The 17,620-nt window shown below is 34.9% G+C and overlaps 1 protein-coding gene across 4 annotated transcripts in view; it reads left to right on the top strand.

Annotated features, from left to right (window-relative positions):
- Window positions 1–17,620, top strand: part of fgf13a (fibroblast growth factor 13a) — a 229,078-nt gene that overhangs the window by 177,860 nt on the left and 33,598 nt on the right. For all 4 annotated transcript variants that reach the window (XM_056472339.1, XM_056472340.1, XM_056472342.1 and 1 more), the window contains one exon: window positions 1,002–1,105. In XM_056472339.1, coding sequence (XP_056328314.1) covers window positions 1,002–1,105 — 104 coding nt within the window. The remainder of the gene's footprint in view (window positions 1–1,001; window positions 1,106–17,620) is intronic.

Below are 17,620 nucleotides of genomic sequence, written 5' to 3'. Positions count from 1 at the left end.
TTATAATTGAAAATCAATAGGGCAAAAACAGGCATAAAGAAAGGGTTGTAAATTTGCCAAGAGTGTATTATTGAATTTTTGAAAATTTCCAAAGCATTTTCCCAAAATATGTGTCAAAAATAAGATTTATTGTCACCAAAAATCATTCCATTTGCTGATACACAGAAAGTCATGGACAAATTAATACTCAAAATCGCCCCAGACTGCATGAAAACATCCCCAACAGCACACATGGAAATTCTTCATAACATGGAAACATTCCTACGCTAGTCTGTACTAGTGCTCTACTAGATTGAGATTTGGTAACTTTGGAGTGAACTTGCCATGTTACGCTATAATCATAAATGCAACAGCATTGGCAACAGTATTCAACAAAGCTATGGCATTTAAACAATCCTTAATTAGTGAGACCCAAGAATATCTCCCTAAACCATTACAGTTCCAGGAGTCTGAATTATTAATGCAAGTCTGAATGTATCCATGATCCATGACTAAAGTTTGACCCTACTATCCCAGTGTTGCTGCAGAAATCTGGACCTTTCAGATCAGGCAACCTTTTTTAAAATTTTCAGTTATCCAATTTTGGTGAGCCTGTGTGAACTGTAGCCTAAGTTTGCTGTTTTTAGCTGACATGAGCTGAAGTTCATCTGCTTCAGTGTTGGACGCATTGTGTATTTAGAGATGCTCCTCTGCTGACCTCAGTTAATGTTGCCTTTCCACCAGCTTGAACAAATCGAACCATTCACCTTCAATCTTTGACACCAACAAGACATTTTCACCCATAGAACTGCCACTCACTGGATTTCATTTATTCCTCAGCCCATTTTGGAAATTCTAGAGATGGTTGCACATATAAAGTTGTACTGAAAAAGCCTGTTTTACACTAGCCACCACATTTAAAGTCACTTAGACCATTCTTAACACAGTATGCAATATACGCACATGATATGATCTAGCATAAATGTTTGGAAATATAACTGACTTTTTTGTCTCCTACACAGCCATGTTCAACCTCATACCAGTGGGCTTGCGAGTGGTGGCCATCCAGGGAGTTCAGACCAAACTCTATCTGGCCATGAACAGCGAGGGCTACCTGTATACATCAGTAAGTAACCTCAATGTCCTATGTACATGTTTGTTTATAGGAATTACACTCATTAAACTTTTCAATTGAGAGGTGAAGGTCACACGAAGCTGATCCAAGACCAAAATCTGAGCTCTAGTCATTACTTACCCTTAACTCCTGCCAAATCATGATATCAGACCCTCTGAATAAACAGACCTTCATGTGACCCAAGATCAAATGCTCTGGTAACCTTTAAAAGGGTCATGAACCGAGAAATCAAAACTCTGTTGATCTTTAGACATGGCATACTGGATAAGATGCCATTGTACTATAAAGACACCCTGTCAGTTTCAGAGCTGAAAACATTCTTGTTAGTCTTAAAACATGTTATGTTGAAAACAATTGCCTCAACATGACAGTGTTGTGGATTATGCCTGTTCATTAGCTAACAGTAACCCCTTTCACACAAACAGATCTTTCCAGATAATTACAGGCCATTTTCCGGAAAGGGATCATGTGTGAACAGGCCCTTTTTTGAAAATACCGGTAAATTCGTTCCAACAATTTTCCGGAAAGAGAAGTTGTAACATTTTTTACAGGTAATTTTCCAGAATGCCAATCAGAACATTCAGACGCATTCACATCCGAGGTGTTTATGAAAATAAAAGCCTTTGAATATTTTTCCAGACTCATTCAGCTGCTAGATGTTAGGCAGATAATGTTTCTATGTTCCTTCTGAATGCCAACTGTGTAAAAAATTATAGATAAAATGCTTATGATAAACCAATATTTGTTTACCTTCAAGCTCTGCTTTAGTCACTTGACGCGTGTGCATGTGAAGAAATGCTCCGGTGAGCGCCAGCACACACATATTATCCTCCTAGGGCTTGAGTGTCCACATACGTGGACAGAACATTTGAAAGTGTTCCTCCTTCATCGAAATTGTTTACAATACTTATCCATTCACAGAATTCGTAATGTAGTCAAATGTGTAAACATTTAGCTGTGGTTTACGCTTCTGCCTTTAACGTCTCTGGGACAAAGCAGCTGCAAGAATTCTAAAGCTTAAAAGTGATACCTTCAACAAAAGCCTGACCCCTTCTATGTGTACAAATACAAGCGCAGCCGTTTAGAGCTCATTTCTGGTTAATGATGTCAGAATTTTGGAATGGATGTGTGAATGGTCTTTTCTGGAAAAATTCCTTAATGTCCTTGCCTGTTTGAACAGCGTTTTTTTTATTAACCGATAAGGTCATCCCGGAAATTTTCCTGATATTTACTGATATCACTGTGTGAAAGGGGCTAGTGTGTGTAAGCTCCGCCTCTACTGAAGAACATGTACACCTGTTCCACATTAGCTCCACCCACCAATTCGATATACTATAATGAGGTGAATAATGAGAGGTAAACACATCTATGCAGAAATCAAATAACATCAGTGCCAATCTATGATGGATACATGCTGTCAAACATAAACGCAGAAGCTTACATTGGTGGACACTTTTATCAATATACTTTAAAAATGTTTAAATATCAAAAACTGTCATACCAACCAACACCTATTCAAACGGTGTTTCATAGAGGTGGGTTAAAACAGAACAGTAAATAGTCTATAACTTATTAAAAGGATAGTTAAAATAAAAAGATATTTTAAAAAGGACCCATTGACTACTATAGTATTTTTATTTTTACCTATTATGTCGATGGGTCACAGCAATCAGCATTATTCAAAATATCTTCTTTTGTATTCAACAGAAAAAAAAAGCACTGTAACAGTTTAAAACCATATAAGAGAGAGTTAATTATGAGGTATTTTAAAAGGTTTTGCTTGAACTATCTCTTTTTTTATGTGAAAATCTTGATAACATTATAATTAGTATGTCTGATAATATTTTTTCTTCTGGAGAAAGTCTTATTTGTTTTATTTAGGTTTTTAATTTTTGAAAAACCGTATTAAGGTCCAAATTATTAACCCCTTTAAGCTAATATTTTTTCGATTGTCTACAGAACAAACCATTGTTATACAATAACTTGCCTAATTTCCCTGCCTAGTTAACCTAATTAACCTAGTTAAGCCTTTAAATGTCACTTTAAGCTGTATAGAAGTGTCTTGAAAAATATCTAGTCAAATATTTACTGTCATCATGGTAAAGATAAAATACATTTTTATAGTTTATAAATTTATAAAGTTATTAGAGATGAGTTATTAAAACTATTATGTTTATAAATGTGTTAAAAAAAATCTTCTCTCCGTTAAACAGAAATTTGGGAAAAAAATAAACAGGGGTTCTAAGAATTCAGAGGGGCTAATAATTCTGACTTTAACTGTATGTGTAATCACATGGATTTTGTGTAATCACAAAATCACATGGATTCCGATTTACTCAAATCTGATTCAGGCCCTTTTCATATGCGGAAATTTATCTGAAATGAAACAGATCTCTGCCCACGTGTCTTTTTATCTGTCAGTGTGAGTCGCGCGTTATTAAAACCTGTAGCGAATGACGTCAACTCTGACGCTTTCATTTCAGAACAGACTTAAGCAAACCTTAAACCCTGTATACTAGGACAAAACATGGTTTTATACTGCCTTGTAGCACAAGTATTTAAGGATGTTAACGAGAGAGCGCGAGCACAACATCCGCCACGTAAACAATATAAACTAATATAAAACTATTGCATATAAAACGTGCATAAATCACGCCATGGACATGGCATTAAAATCCCTACTGGTTTAAAAAAGCCTTAACTAAAAGAATATGGACAAATGAGAAGTTTTCTGTCATTAACCATAGCAAAACACCTTGTCAAAAAGAAAATAAAAAATGAAACCCTGCTAACAGATTAAATACACCAATGCAAGAGCGCTCTTTTATTATCAGCTGTCAGTCAGCGCTCGCAATTTTTTTCCTGCTCATTACGCCTTATGCTGTGTGCCGTGTATATGCAGACAGTCGGATACGAGTCACTTTTAAAAGATTATGTTATTGGGTCATCAAAAAAAATCACATACAGTCACAAAATCAGAATTAACCCTCAAGATCTGCAGTGTAAATGCAGCCAAAGAATTGGACAAAGTCCAAAAAGTCAGCTCATGACCCCTTTAAGATACATTCTTCCAATTGAACCCTGACAAAACTGTCACTCCCAAGAGCACATCAGAGTATTTGACAGATTTCTCTATATAAGCAGGCAGTGCCTCCACTGTGTGCCAGTCTCACACCCTCACTCCATATGGCGTGCTGTCAGAAAATGAGTTAAGTTACAGCTGTGACAAATATCTCAAGATGTTTTCATAACCTCGGCTACACACTGCTAGTTTAGATGATGCGCAGCTCCGCACGCTAAGTGGCGTGATTACAGGGTGGATGGCTTGGAGATGTTTGTTTACTGGCTGCGCTCAGGCTGCCCTTTGCCCCGCTCACCCCCTCACAGTCCTGACCTTCCGCCTGCCGGTATCAGACGAAATGTCGGGACTCTGGCATTCGTCTTGGTTACTATGGTGATGCAGACAAGGCAGTATGTGGGTTGTGCAAATGTACACCAGTCCCAATCATTTTATTCCGCTTCAGCAAGAGATAGATGAGACACTGTGCTTTCATAAGTGAGAAATCATCTTTTAGACAAGACAGTGCAGGTGAAGTGGGTTAAAATATTAACTAATAATTATTGCCTTATTTCCCAGGGCAGTTGACTGGATATATTAAGAATAGCAAACTTTTTGTATCGCACGTTTTCTGAAATGTTATGTTTATACATGCATATTAACCATTATTTAATAAAGTAATGTGCTGACTTGCATACATTTTTATTACAAAAATCTGAACATCAGATGAAGCTGGGTTCAAAACTCTTGATTTTTATGTATATTTAAGCTAATTATTTTTACAGAGGGAATTTTTGGAACTGCTTTTTATCATTCCATAATTTGGAAAGTGCTGCAAACAGCCTGAAAGAAAAACAATCTTATTTTTATGGAGAATAAAATGTTGCATAATCAGACATATAGTTTATGAACAAATACCTCTGTTAAAACTTTTAGAAAAAAAGATACAATATGGAGAAAAAAGCTTGGTGTAAGTATTGCTGAAGTGGAGATTAATGGCTTATTCCAGGAGAAAAAAACAGACTTTAATATGTAACATGTACACTTACTGGCCACTTTAATAGGTACACCTATCCAACTGTTTGTTAACGTAAACTTCTAATCAGCCAACCACATGGACGCACCTCAATGCATTTAGGCATGTAGACATGGGCAAGACGATCTGCTGCAGTTTAAAGCAAGCATCAGAATGGGGAAGAAAGGTGGTTTAAATTAATTTGAACGTGGCATGGTTGTTGGTGCCAGACAGGCTGCTCTGAGTATTTCAGAAACTGCTGATCTACTGGGATTTTCATGCACAACCATCTCTAAGGTTTACATAGAATGGTCCAAAAAAGAGAAAATATCCAGTGAGTGGCAGTTCTGTTGGCGCAAATGCCTTATTGATGACAGAGGAGATTGGCCAAACTGGTTCCAGCTGATAGAAAGGCAACAGTAACTCAAATAACCACTCGCTACAACAGAGGTATGCAGAAGAGCATCTCTGAATGCACAACACATCGAACGTTGAGGCAGATGTGCAACAGCAGCAGAAGATCAGGAAATCGAGGCTACAGTTCGCACAGGCTCACCAAAATTGGACAATAGAATATTGGAAAAACGTTGCCTGATCTCAATTTCTGCTGCGACATTCGAATGGTTGGCTCAGAATTTGGCATCAACAACATGAAAGCATGGATCTATTCTACCTTGTATCAATGGTTCAGGCTAGTGATGGTGGTGTAAAGGTGTGGGGAAATTTTCTTGGCACACTTTGGGCTCATTAGTACCAATTGAGCATCATGTCAATGCCACAGCCTACCTGAGTATTGTTGCTGACCATGTCCATCTCTTTATCAACGCTGAAGATCTTCTGATGGTTACTTCCAGCAGGATAACGCGCCATGTCATAAAGCACGAATCATCTCAGACTCGTTTCTTGAACATGACAATGAGTTTACTGTACTCAAATGGCCTCCATAGTCACCAGATCTCAATCCAATAGACTACCTATGGGATGTGGTGGAACGGAAGATTCGCATCATGGAATGCGCAGCTGAAAAATCTGCAGCAACTGCGTGATGCTATCATGTCAATATGGACCAAAACCTCTGAGGAATATTTCCAGGACCTTGTTGAATCTATGCCACGAAGGATTAAGACAGTTTTGAAGGCAAAAAGGGGGTTCAAGCCATTACTAGTAAGGTGTACCTAATAAAGTGGCCGGTGAGTGTATATGTAACGTAACATTTAATATGTAATATAAATTTATACTGACACAAATTAATAAAGTATGACAAAAGTAATACACTGTATTTTGGATTTTTGTAGTTTCCTTTACATTGCACTGAATGAAAACTGTTTAGAAAATGCCCGTTTTGGCAGCAGCACAAAATCTCAAAATTGACAGGTGTCTGAAAAAGCAGTGTTTTTGCCTGCTGTGTCTCACATTAATGAGCAAATACAGTATGTTGATCTGGAGGGCTGTTTGTGTAATTGCTCTAAATATAATATGAATCATCAGTGTGTTCAGTTGTCAGGATGATTTGGTTTTTTGACTGCTGCAGAAACCATGAGTAATTACCATTATTGAAACATGGTTGTATGCCTGGAAGATGTTTTTGTCCTCTATGGACTGTTTTTCTCTAAAATAGGGGGACAGATGAGTTTTCCCAGTGCATGAATCGAGTACTGTGCCTTTCACTACAAAGATGACTAATATCGAAACATTTAGAAACTCATGAAATTATGCTGAACAGGCAGCCTGTGCCCCTAACGTTGATGGAACGAATGCATGGAGACATGAATAATGCAACAAGTTACCTGCCAAACTTGTGCTGCAAGACAAATGTCAGAAGCTCACTATGTGCTTGGCATTAGCTGGTGTTGTCTGACAGGAGAGAGTGGGCGCAAATGAATACACAACAACATGGCACATGCTCCCTCACACAAGCTCAATCTCCAGGCTGACAGAAATCCTCCATATTATGAATAACAGGGCAATGATGAGACTGTAAGCTGTGGAGAAGGATCATTGAGGAAACTCATCTGAACACGACAGACAGACGTTGAATGGGCAAGCTGGCATAAACTGAGATAGGAAGAGTTGTCAAATAATTTACTTCTAACTAAAGTGATTCATCAAGAATTTACATAAACACACATGCTTCGATACACTGTAATAACATATCCATATTGTTAAAATATTCATATTTCGTCATTCACAGGTTTTTCTGTTTAATTTATGTTAAATTCAACACTCCAGTTTAACAAAGTGACTTTTGATGACACTTTAGTAGTTTGAAATAATATATTGTATAAGAAATAATATATAGAGGCAAGGCAAGTAAAGTTTATTTATATAGCACATTTCATACACAGTGGTAATTCAAAGTGCTTTACATAAACAGGAATAAAAGAGACAAGTATAAGAAAATAAAGACAAAGAATAAAACCAATAAAAACAGATTAAAATGTGTTAAAGCAGGTTATAAAAGAATGAACAAGAAAAGAAAGACATAATAGTGTGATCTGTCGGACATGCAGTGCTCATTCAGTAAAGGCACAGCTAAACAGATGTGTTTTCAGTCTTGATTTGAATGTGCCTAATGTTGGAGCACCCAAAAGGCAGAGGTAGCTGCTAACCATCTCACAAAAAGTTGGACTTCTGGACATGCTAAAGAAAGGTAGAAGTTACGCAAATGTTTAAAAAAGAGAGAAAAGTGTGAAAATGTTAATGCCTAAAGGTGTTTTCTGTCACTACTTGTTTAGACTGCATTAGTACATTCAGTGTAAGCTACACAATTAAGGTTAGGATTTCAACACCCACACAACATAAATTGTAAAGGATGGTGATTTGCATATGTTTATTAATCCTTGAATCGCTGCATTCAAATCTGTGTTTGAAAAAAGCAAAAATCAAGAAAGATTGTCTTTAGTCTTTTGAATTAGTTATGAAGTTACAAACAGTCAAATAACACAGAAGTACAGGGATAAAGTATATAGTTTACATATAACCACTGATGTTTATGGTAAAGCTTAAAATCACTTTAATATGCATTCAACTTGACACTCAGAAATGAAAGCCATCAAAAATATGCCACTGAATAATTCTTCAAAAATGATCCATCTAGCAATGAAACATGAAGTTTTATAAGTTAATAAGTTAATCACTTATTGAAAATGAGACTTAAAATAAATATGGGTTGTACAAATTATAATGTTAGATTTATACATATAGTGACATCAGCAACAGTAGTAGTAACAGTGAATTTTTCACAGTACTGAATATTGTACAGTTTATTTTTATTCAGCTGATTGATTTTTCATTTTATTTGTAATAAAATTACTGGGTCTAAGTTTTGTTTGTTAAAACCAAAAGTTTCTTGCAGTTATGTTTTTGTAATAAATGCAAAGCAAATTATATTTATCTCCTATTCTTTTTGGCTGATCTGAAAAATGGTCCGATTTGTGACAAAAAAACCCTAATGTGATCCGAATTGTGAGATTTGTGATCTGTTACACCTCTACTTGTCACTCAAAACTGCCAACCTGACTTCATCAAGTAGGACATGTTCTTGGATATACATTAACATGGATAACAATCATCAGCCAATCAGAATTAAAAGATATGCTTACAGTTTATGTTAAGTTTAGGCTTATGGTTAGGTTTACCCGCTTCTACATGATTGTTGTTCAATGTTTGTGTTGAAATATTTCACATTTATAGTTGGGTTTAGGGGTAGAGAATAGGTATGGATTACATTTTTGAACCAAAAATGTTGTTCCAGGGTCAGCATAGATGTTAATCCAGGATCGCATCAAACTTGAAAAAATCATGACGTGCCATTCAAAGCATCCCATCTACTAGTCAGTTTTGAAAATTTGGTTTCAAAATTGATTTAGTCAGGTTGCTTGCTGGAAATCATGTTGTCTGATCTGTGTAATCTATCTTTTGTAAAGCTGTTTTGAGAAGGATTTGGGCTGGACTTGTTCACAGCAGGCAGGAGAAAGCAAACAAGGCAGCAGACAAGAGACTCTGGCATGAAGTCTGACGAAAGCATGTAATCAGATCATAACGTTAGGTGTGATAACATATCCTGCAGGAATATACTGTAGAGACACACAGGCTCTCCGCAACTCACGGCACTTCTCTGTTCCCGCTCAGTGACTTTAATGATTTGTGCCTTAGAGTCTGTAATTAAAACATATGTGCCGGAGTGCTCATTAAATTAAAACTCTGTTCTCCACAACAACAGTAGCGTTGTGTTGTTGTGCGCCATCCTGGTCGATGGCAGAAGGACGGAGGCTATATTTAACAGTTTCTCTGAGTGGCAGCACAGCAAGCTTCTGTAGGTGTTCATATTTTATTCCTACTGTAACTAGAAGTCTGGGGAGTGTTAATAGACATACAGCTTTGGATGAAACTTAAGAGACCATGTCAAAGGTATTATAGGTTCTCTGGATTTGCCATTAGGGCTGCCCGATATTGGAAAAATTTTACATTGTGATATTTTTTTCTCCATAATATATATTGCGATATAATTTCACCAGATGACTTAAATAGCTCCATTTGTCATTGCTTGGGATGATTTTGTTGGGGAGTGAAATATAAATATATTTTTATGTAATTTATTATATAAATAAATAATAAACAAACTACAGTCACAAATAAACACAATGGAGCAAATATTACGTAAAAAAACAGTGCTTTATGGGTTTTCTGGAGAGAGCAGCAGTATTCAGGTACAATAATTGAATAATCAAATGTAAAATAGCACTGTACTCTTAATCATATAAATAATTTAAATAAAATTAATCACCTTTTAAACTTCTTTATGCACTACTAAAATGCTTTAAACTCTTCAAACGCTTGCACAGTCACAGGCCTTAAAAACACATGCAGATGATAAACTTAGACACTCTATTATGGTTCAATTCTGCACCGTCTCCACAAATCTCCCGTGTTTTGGCCTGTGGTTTCAGGTTATCAATAATCGCAACTCACCATTGCATATGTTGCAGTGCAACTATTGTGGATGCACACATTGCGATATCGATGCTCAAACAATATATTGTGCATCCCTTAATGCATGTGTATTAATTATAAGGTTCATTTTGCTTTGTTTTATAAACTGCTAATAATTCTACTTAAAAAAACTCTTTCAAATTAAGTTTCAAAATTTTAAAAACTAGGTTTGGGTGCCCAAACTTTTTCATATGAAGGGCCATGGGTAATTGCCTAATTCCTTTCATAATATTAAAAAAATAAATAGAAAACATTACTTTGATCCGTATTAATTAATGCAGTATAACCTTTTTTTATTTTAACTTATTGCAATAAAAACAATCACATTTATAAGACAGTAGAGTTCAACACTGAATACCCTAGTCATGCAGAGGTGCCTTGGCCTTGATTTGCTCACCAAAGTCTCTGCATTGTCCTCTATGCATGTACATTTTAAACTAAATCTAATTAATTTACACCATTTAAATTGAAACATTTATTTTCAGAAAGCTTTTTTAGCTTAACAATAAAACAAACAAATAAAAGGTTACATTAAATTTAAAATGACAATCTCTAAACCCTTCTCAGATGGGATGGCGGGCCAATTCAAAGGTTTGGCCTGCAGGCCCTAGATTGGGCATCTCTGCTATAGAACCTTTCAGTCAACAGTTTCGTAGTGTGAAGAAAAATGTAATACAGTGGTCCACTTCACTTTTTGTGGTCTCGCAGTTTTGCCAGTTTTTTTGGTGCAATTTGACATGCTTTTTTTACAGCGAATTGTGTTCTGCGTCCTGATTGGCACATTTTGTTCTGCATGCTGATTGGCTGTAGACTATTGTCAATCAATCTCCTCTGTGCCATGTCTCCTGTACAGTACAGCATGCGTTCAGCTTGCCAAATTTACATGAATCTTCGATCGCTAGCAGTGTGACTCTGAAGTGCTGCACTAAAAAAAATATTTCTGCTAAATTGTTGCAAACAATTTATACGGGGTTAATTTAAACAAACAATTGAAATTTAGTAATGTTTAACCTAATTTTTTTGTGTAAAAAAATAAATAAATCCAAGGAATCATCTTTGAATATTTTTTTTCAGTGTGTGCTGTACATACTATCTGAGAAAAGTGTATAAAGTGTGTAGTGAGGGGTTTTACAGCTTTAAAACAGCTATAATAATTGTAAAACATAAAGCGGACTACTTTGCGGATTTCACCTATTGCGGGCAATTTTACTCCCGCGATTAACGAGGGACCGCTGTATTCAAAAGAACCTTTTTGGCTTCAAATAATCGTTTGTTTTCCCAGTGATGCATTGCTGGTGGAAGGGCATCAGCTGCGTAAAACATATGCTGGATAAGTTGGCGGTTCATTCCGCTGTGGCGACCCCTGATTAATAAAGGGACTAAGCCGAAAAGAAAATGAATGAATGAATGCATGAATAATCGTTTGTGTAATGAAAAGTTTTCATCTATTTGCAGAAAATGGCATTAGGTCAAAGGGAAAAATGTCTATATATAAGGTCTAAACATGGATTATTTTATATTGAACTATTGTCATTTTCAAAACTCATTATCAGTAGTTCATAAAATAAAGCACAAATGAGCATTTTACACAAAACATTTCAATAATAATGGACTTTGGAATGGTCTCTTTTTTTCCATTTACTTTATTTACATAATCTTCATTTCCTTCTGTTGTTCATTTCCCTTTAGAACTTTTTTCCCCATCTTGGATCCTCAACATTGTATATCATACTGCTTGATATCAGACCCACCCCTACTTTTTGGTTTTTAAATAAAATTGTTGAGGAGACAGACATTAGGGAAGATTTCGATTTTTTTAGTGAATGAAATCAGAATGTGCTGATGTTATTGCCTAGACTGTAGCTTTGTGAATTAATCCAGCGCTTACACAGTAATGGAGAGCTTTCAGCTGGCATAAGTGGTGATTATGGGTGAAGGATGCTGAGCGTGTGGCGTAACAGTATTATAAGGTATTGTAATGATCCAATATGCTGTAATTCTGTAGGCTCTCTCTCTGTTTCTGCAATGTGTGCTTCTGGTAAATGAAGGCAATCCTCTTTGTTGGCTCCTTGTATGTGCTGCTATGGAAACACAGCCAGCCAATCACATGTCAGTGATGTTGGGGAATCCCCAATCAATGAAGAGCAGGTAGTGAGTGACGTACAGAAGACTGAAACCACTTTTGTGCTGCTGCGAGGCTTCACATCTGCCTGTGTTTGCGGTTAACCATTTTATTTTAAATGTTTATACAGCATTAAATTGATCAAAAGTGACAGTAAAGACGTTTTTGGTGTTGCTAAAGATTTTTTTCTATTTTAAATGAATGCTGTTCTGTACTTTGTTCATCAGTGATGCTTGTAAAAATAATAATAATAATTTTCCACAAAAATTAAGCAATACAGTTGTGTTCAAAATTGAGAATAATTAGAAACATTTCTTGAGCAGCAAATTAGAATGATTTTTGAAGGATTGTGTGACAGTGATAAATATTTTTATTACATTTCTAAGCTAATTAAAGCTGCTTTAGCAAGGGAGAAAATATTGAAGAGAAGATATACTTTCAGAAAGGTAAAAAAGTACTAGTGCAAGTACTATCCTAAACTTTCGAACGGCTATGTACTTATTATTAAACTATTATCATTATAATCATCATCCTCATTATTATTATTATCATTATTATTATTATTATTATTATTATTATTATTATTATTATTATTATTATTATTATTATTATTATTATTGTTGTTATTATTATTGTTATTATTATAATTATTATTATTGCTATTATTATTTAAAGACATTTGGGGAAATTTTAAATACACTCTATTTAGATTTTTGCTGATATGCCAAAACTAATACAAATATTCAAAATACATATATTACACATTATTAAATATATTACACATATTTTTTTGAAATATTCATCTCCTCATATGTCCAGGGTGCGAACTACGGGGAGCTAGGGGGAGCTCGGTTCCCCTAAATAAGGCATGGGCTCCCATGAAAACATGATTTGTGAAATTTTGGGGGTCTCAAAAAATATTCACTATGTGTTATTTTGGCGTGCGGTTTCAGATTATGTAATAATCTGTATAATCTGCAGATCATTTTATGTAAAAGTGCAAAAATATCATACATGCATGCAAGATGGCGATTTACACCTCACTTAAAAAAAAGATAACTACACATGCTATTCTTGTCATGAGCATCAAGGTATGGGGGCGCTGAGGAGCAAAGTCCAGTCATGTCAAAGACTGACAGCCAGATGCTTTCATATGGACGTTGAGACAATGCTTATTCATTTTCCGAAGCAAATGATGTGACATTGTGTTTAGTTTTATTTGCCTCATACAGTAGGCCAATACAATGTTCTTTTTTAAAACACCATTACATTGCTGTAAACATGTTGGACAATTAAGCTGAAAGCAGGTAAACTTGACAAAACGAAAAACCTTTCAGTGGTGTTTCTTTCATTTTTGAATTTGCTATTATGTTTTACCAAAGTGAAAAGTGAGATCCCATTCTGTAAAATAAAAAAAAAGCAAATGCTGTCCTTAATGTCATCATCTTAATCTTATAGAGGGAATAGAAAAATGGCAGGCTATATGATGAGGTTATTTGTTTTGTTGTTAAGTGAAACATATTGGTGCTTGTTGATTTTATTTAAATGAATGAACTCCTCTTACAGAAGCGCTGCAGGTAAAATTAGACAGGCTGTTCTGTTGTTAAGGCTGCTGTTTGCGCATGTAAAAATAAATCCCTCAAAAGATATTTTCAAGAGTCAAAGAAAGTTATTGATGGGAAAACAAGCACCTAAACCCAAGCACCTAAAGTAACTATTGTGGTGTTTTGATTATTTAGCCTACTTTGTAATATTAGTCACCATTATGTAAATATTTGTTTAATATTTATAGATTTTTTTATACATTGCTGTTTAAGGCCATAGTATAGAACACTGCCTATATCTTAACTAAAACATTTTATATTTATATATTCCATACTAAGATTATTATTATCGCATTATTTTAACCAATAATGCAAACTAATAATATAATCATGGTCTCAAAATGATTTGTTGAAACTGCAAATGTGGCCTGATTTATGGAAGTGCATCGAACTCTTTGGCCCACTGTTTTTTTGTGCCCCACTAAAAATAAAGAGCCAGTCAATCAGTTGGCAAACACAAGATGTGTACACAAACATCCATAGTTATGGCATGGAAAATGATGTTTGGAAAGCTTCCAATATTGATTGTCCAGTACATTGCAAGAATAACTGAAGTATACATTAATTTAATAAAAGGAAATGTACTGAATGTTATTCTGTACACTGGAAAAAATGATTCAAACATGATTCCTAAGAATTACGATTTTTTTTGTTAAGGCTTTGTAAGCAATTTATTTGTGCTAAATTTAAACAAACAAATTAAGTTTAACATTACTAAATTTAATTAGTTTTTTTGTTTCAACCTATTTAAATTGTTTTTCAGTGTAGCCAGTGCAGTTATTTGTGATTAAACATATACTACTTTATTTTTTACACAGTCAATTATCAGCACAAAATTCTGTTAGACCGACTCACCGGTGCCATTCACCTGAAAGAAAATGTGCTCAATAACCTTTATTTTTGTGAATATTTTTAGTGATTTTCTTCTCAAGATTTCAGTCCACGAATTCATTCTTTCCCCTTGAAAGATAGCGAAGGCTTTTAACTGCTGTGACCCACGGCATGTTGTCAAAAAGTTTGAAACCTTTTCAAAGCTTCTTTCATATGGAGCACTCTAACCAGGTTTACTTTCACAAAAATAGTACAAAATGAATCTGAATTTAAATCTGCTCACTGACCACCGAGAACACCCTCGCATTCCCTCGCATTCGCATAGCAACACTTTATGCAAAAACATAATAAAACTTTTGCAATCTGTGAGTTTGTGTTCAGAGGGTAGAAAAGAATATACAGAAATTGAACACATGCATGAGCGAGTCTGTATGTCGGAGGCAAATGTGTTCATCCATCAGCATGACAGTTGAGTGGGAGAGAGAAAATCAATTAAATATATTCTATTCGCTGCGCACTTTCTCTTTACATTCAATATACAGAACCACATCATTCAATACTAATGATGATATCTGCTGTTTGATCAGGAACACGTCAAATATTAAAACTTCCATGCAAATAAAATTAAATTCAATTGTTTCATCAAAACATATTACAGATGACGTGTTGATCAGATGGCAGGCGTTGGCTACTGGCGACGTGCGGACTGTCCTGTGAGCAGCTCTGTGGGTGCATTTGAAGTCGAAAATCAGTTTAGTGTTGGGTCATTAGGAGCAGGCAGAGACAGCACATTAATATCAGAAGGCCACAGACTGCAGAGAAAGAGAGAGAGAGAGCAAACACCAGAGCCTTCTGTATTGGCCAGAAACTGCAGATTGTACAGAGCCCACCGTTTCTTTTAAATGCATTTAAGGCACAAATCCCATATCTGTTCACTGTAAAACTCAATAAGTTAAGTTAACTCAAACTGTTTAAGGAAACCGGTTGCGGCAAAACATTAAAGTTTTGAAACCAAATGGTTTAAGTACTGTAAACCAATGTACTGTATATATTGAATCATATAAACTTTTATTATTTGAGTTGATATCATTAAACATTTAGAGCATTAGTTACTTAAACAATTTAAGTTCAGTTTTCAAATCTGAGTCCAAACAACTGTATAGCTACTCAAATAGTTTTAGGAAACGAATTGCGGTAAATGGTTTAGGTTGGCTGAACTCAAATGAATAAAATTAGTTAACAGTTTGCCGCAATCTGTTTCCTGATTGAGTACCTGTACAGTTGTTTGGACTTAATTCATTCTAATACCTAACAACAAACAGATTTGAACATAAGGCAAAAACTAGCATGTAAAAGTAAATTACATAAAAAGATATTTCAAGACAAATTTATTTTAATAAAATATATATTTTAATCAAGCAAATCAAGTTTTGAGAAGTATTCCATGCAACAGGAAAAATTAAGAGACCACTTGTATATTCTCTGTTGGATTTATGATTTATAGTTCTGTGTTGTTGTATTTTGTTAGATTCTGTAAACTACTGTTTACATTTATTCCAAATTATACATTTTAAATATTACGAAAAGGGTTACATGTTCTCAAACACAAGAGCAACACTGTAAAAAAATGCTGTTTAAGCATTTTTCCAAATAAAATTTAAGTGGATTGAACATAATTAAGTTATCCTCAAAAAAATCAAGAATTGTGTGGTTTCGTCCTTCCCCTGCCTCCTTAAAAGTTATATAGGAGAAAGATTGTGGAACAAATTTTTGTGTAGAAGAATGGCTTTAGGTCAGTTCTCGCATATTTTTAAGGTGCCACAATATCAAGCGAGCAAACTTGTAATTTTTTTACAGAGCTTATTTAACACCAGTTCATCTCAATAAGATAGTTCCTAATGATTCTCAGTGTTGTGTTAAGTGCAAATCCAATGTTGTTACTGTGATGCATGTATTCTGGGACTGTGACATGATTGAGACATACTAGAAAGAAATTCAGAAGATTTTTGGTAAACCTTTTGCCCTATCTCCAGCTATTTATCTTCTGAATTGTAAAACTGCTCTACAACTTAGTCATGGACTAGAGTCTGTGTTACACCTTTGTACGTACTGTATCTAGCAAGAAATGTATTCTTTTGTTGTGGTCTTCTCTAACATTCCTTTAGTCAATCTAAGGATAAATAGATTTCTTACCCTTAGAAAAACTGACTTATGACTTGTCAAAATGACGATTTCTAGCATATCTGGAATCCTTTATGTGAGTTTTTGAAGAATGTATCTTGAAAGACTATTTTTATTTATTTGTACACTGTAAAACCCAAAAGGTTAAGGTAACTCAAACCGTTTGAGGAAACCGATTGCAACAAACCATTTAAGTTCAAAAACGAATCCAATTGAGTACTGTGAACTTAATCCATTTGAGTAAATGAAGCAATTTGAGCACAGTAAAATCCAATAAATGAAGAGAACTCAAAACCAACTGAGTACTGTAAAGTTAAGTCAACTCAAACCATTTGAGGAAACGGATTGCAACAAACCATTGACTCATTACCTTCAACACAGAGTTTACAACTCTTTTCAAATGAGTAGAATTAACTTTCAGTCAATTTTGAGTTAACCACACTCATTTCATTTGATAAAGTTGACTGTTGGGTTTTACAGTGTATTTATTTATTTATTTATTTATTTATTTCCTTATTTTTCATTTTAACCTTTACAAAAGACTTGAATTACTAGCCGATAGACGATTGTACTGTATAATAGATGCCTATATTATTGTATATGATGACATGAGACACCTACTGTATACCACTGTTCTGTCATTGCAAATCATTAAATAAATGTTTTTGTAAAAATGAGCTATAACATCAACAACAACAAAAAA

This window comes from Danio aesculapii, chromosome 14, assembly GCF_903798145.1.
Source record: "Danio aesculapii chromosome 14, fDanAes4.1, whole genome shotgun sequence".
Taxonomy (NCBI): Eukaryota; Metazoa; Chordata; class Actinopteri; order Cypriniformes; family Danionidae; genus Danio; species Danio aesculapii.
The sequence above is the reverse complement of the archived record's forward strand: the minus strand, read 5'-3'. Positions and strand labels throughout refer to the sequence as shown.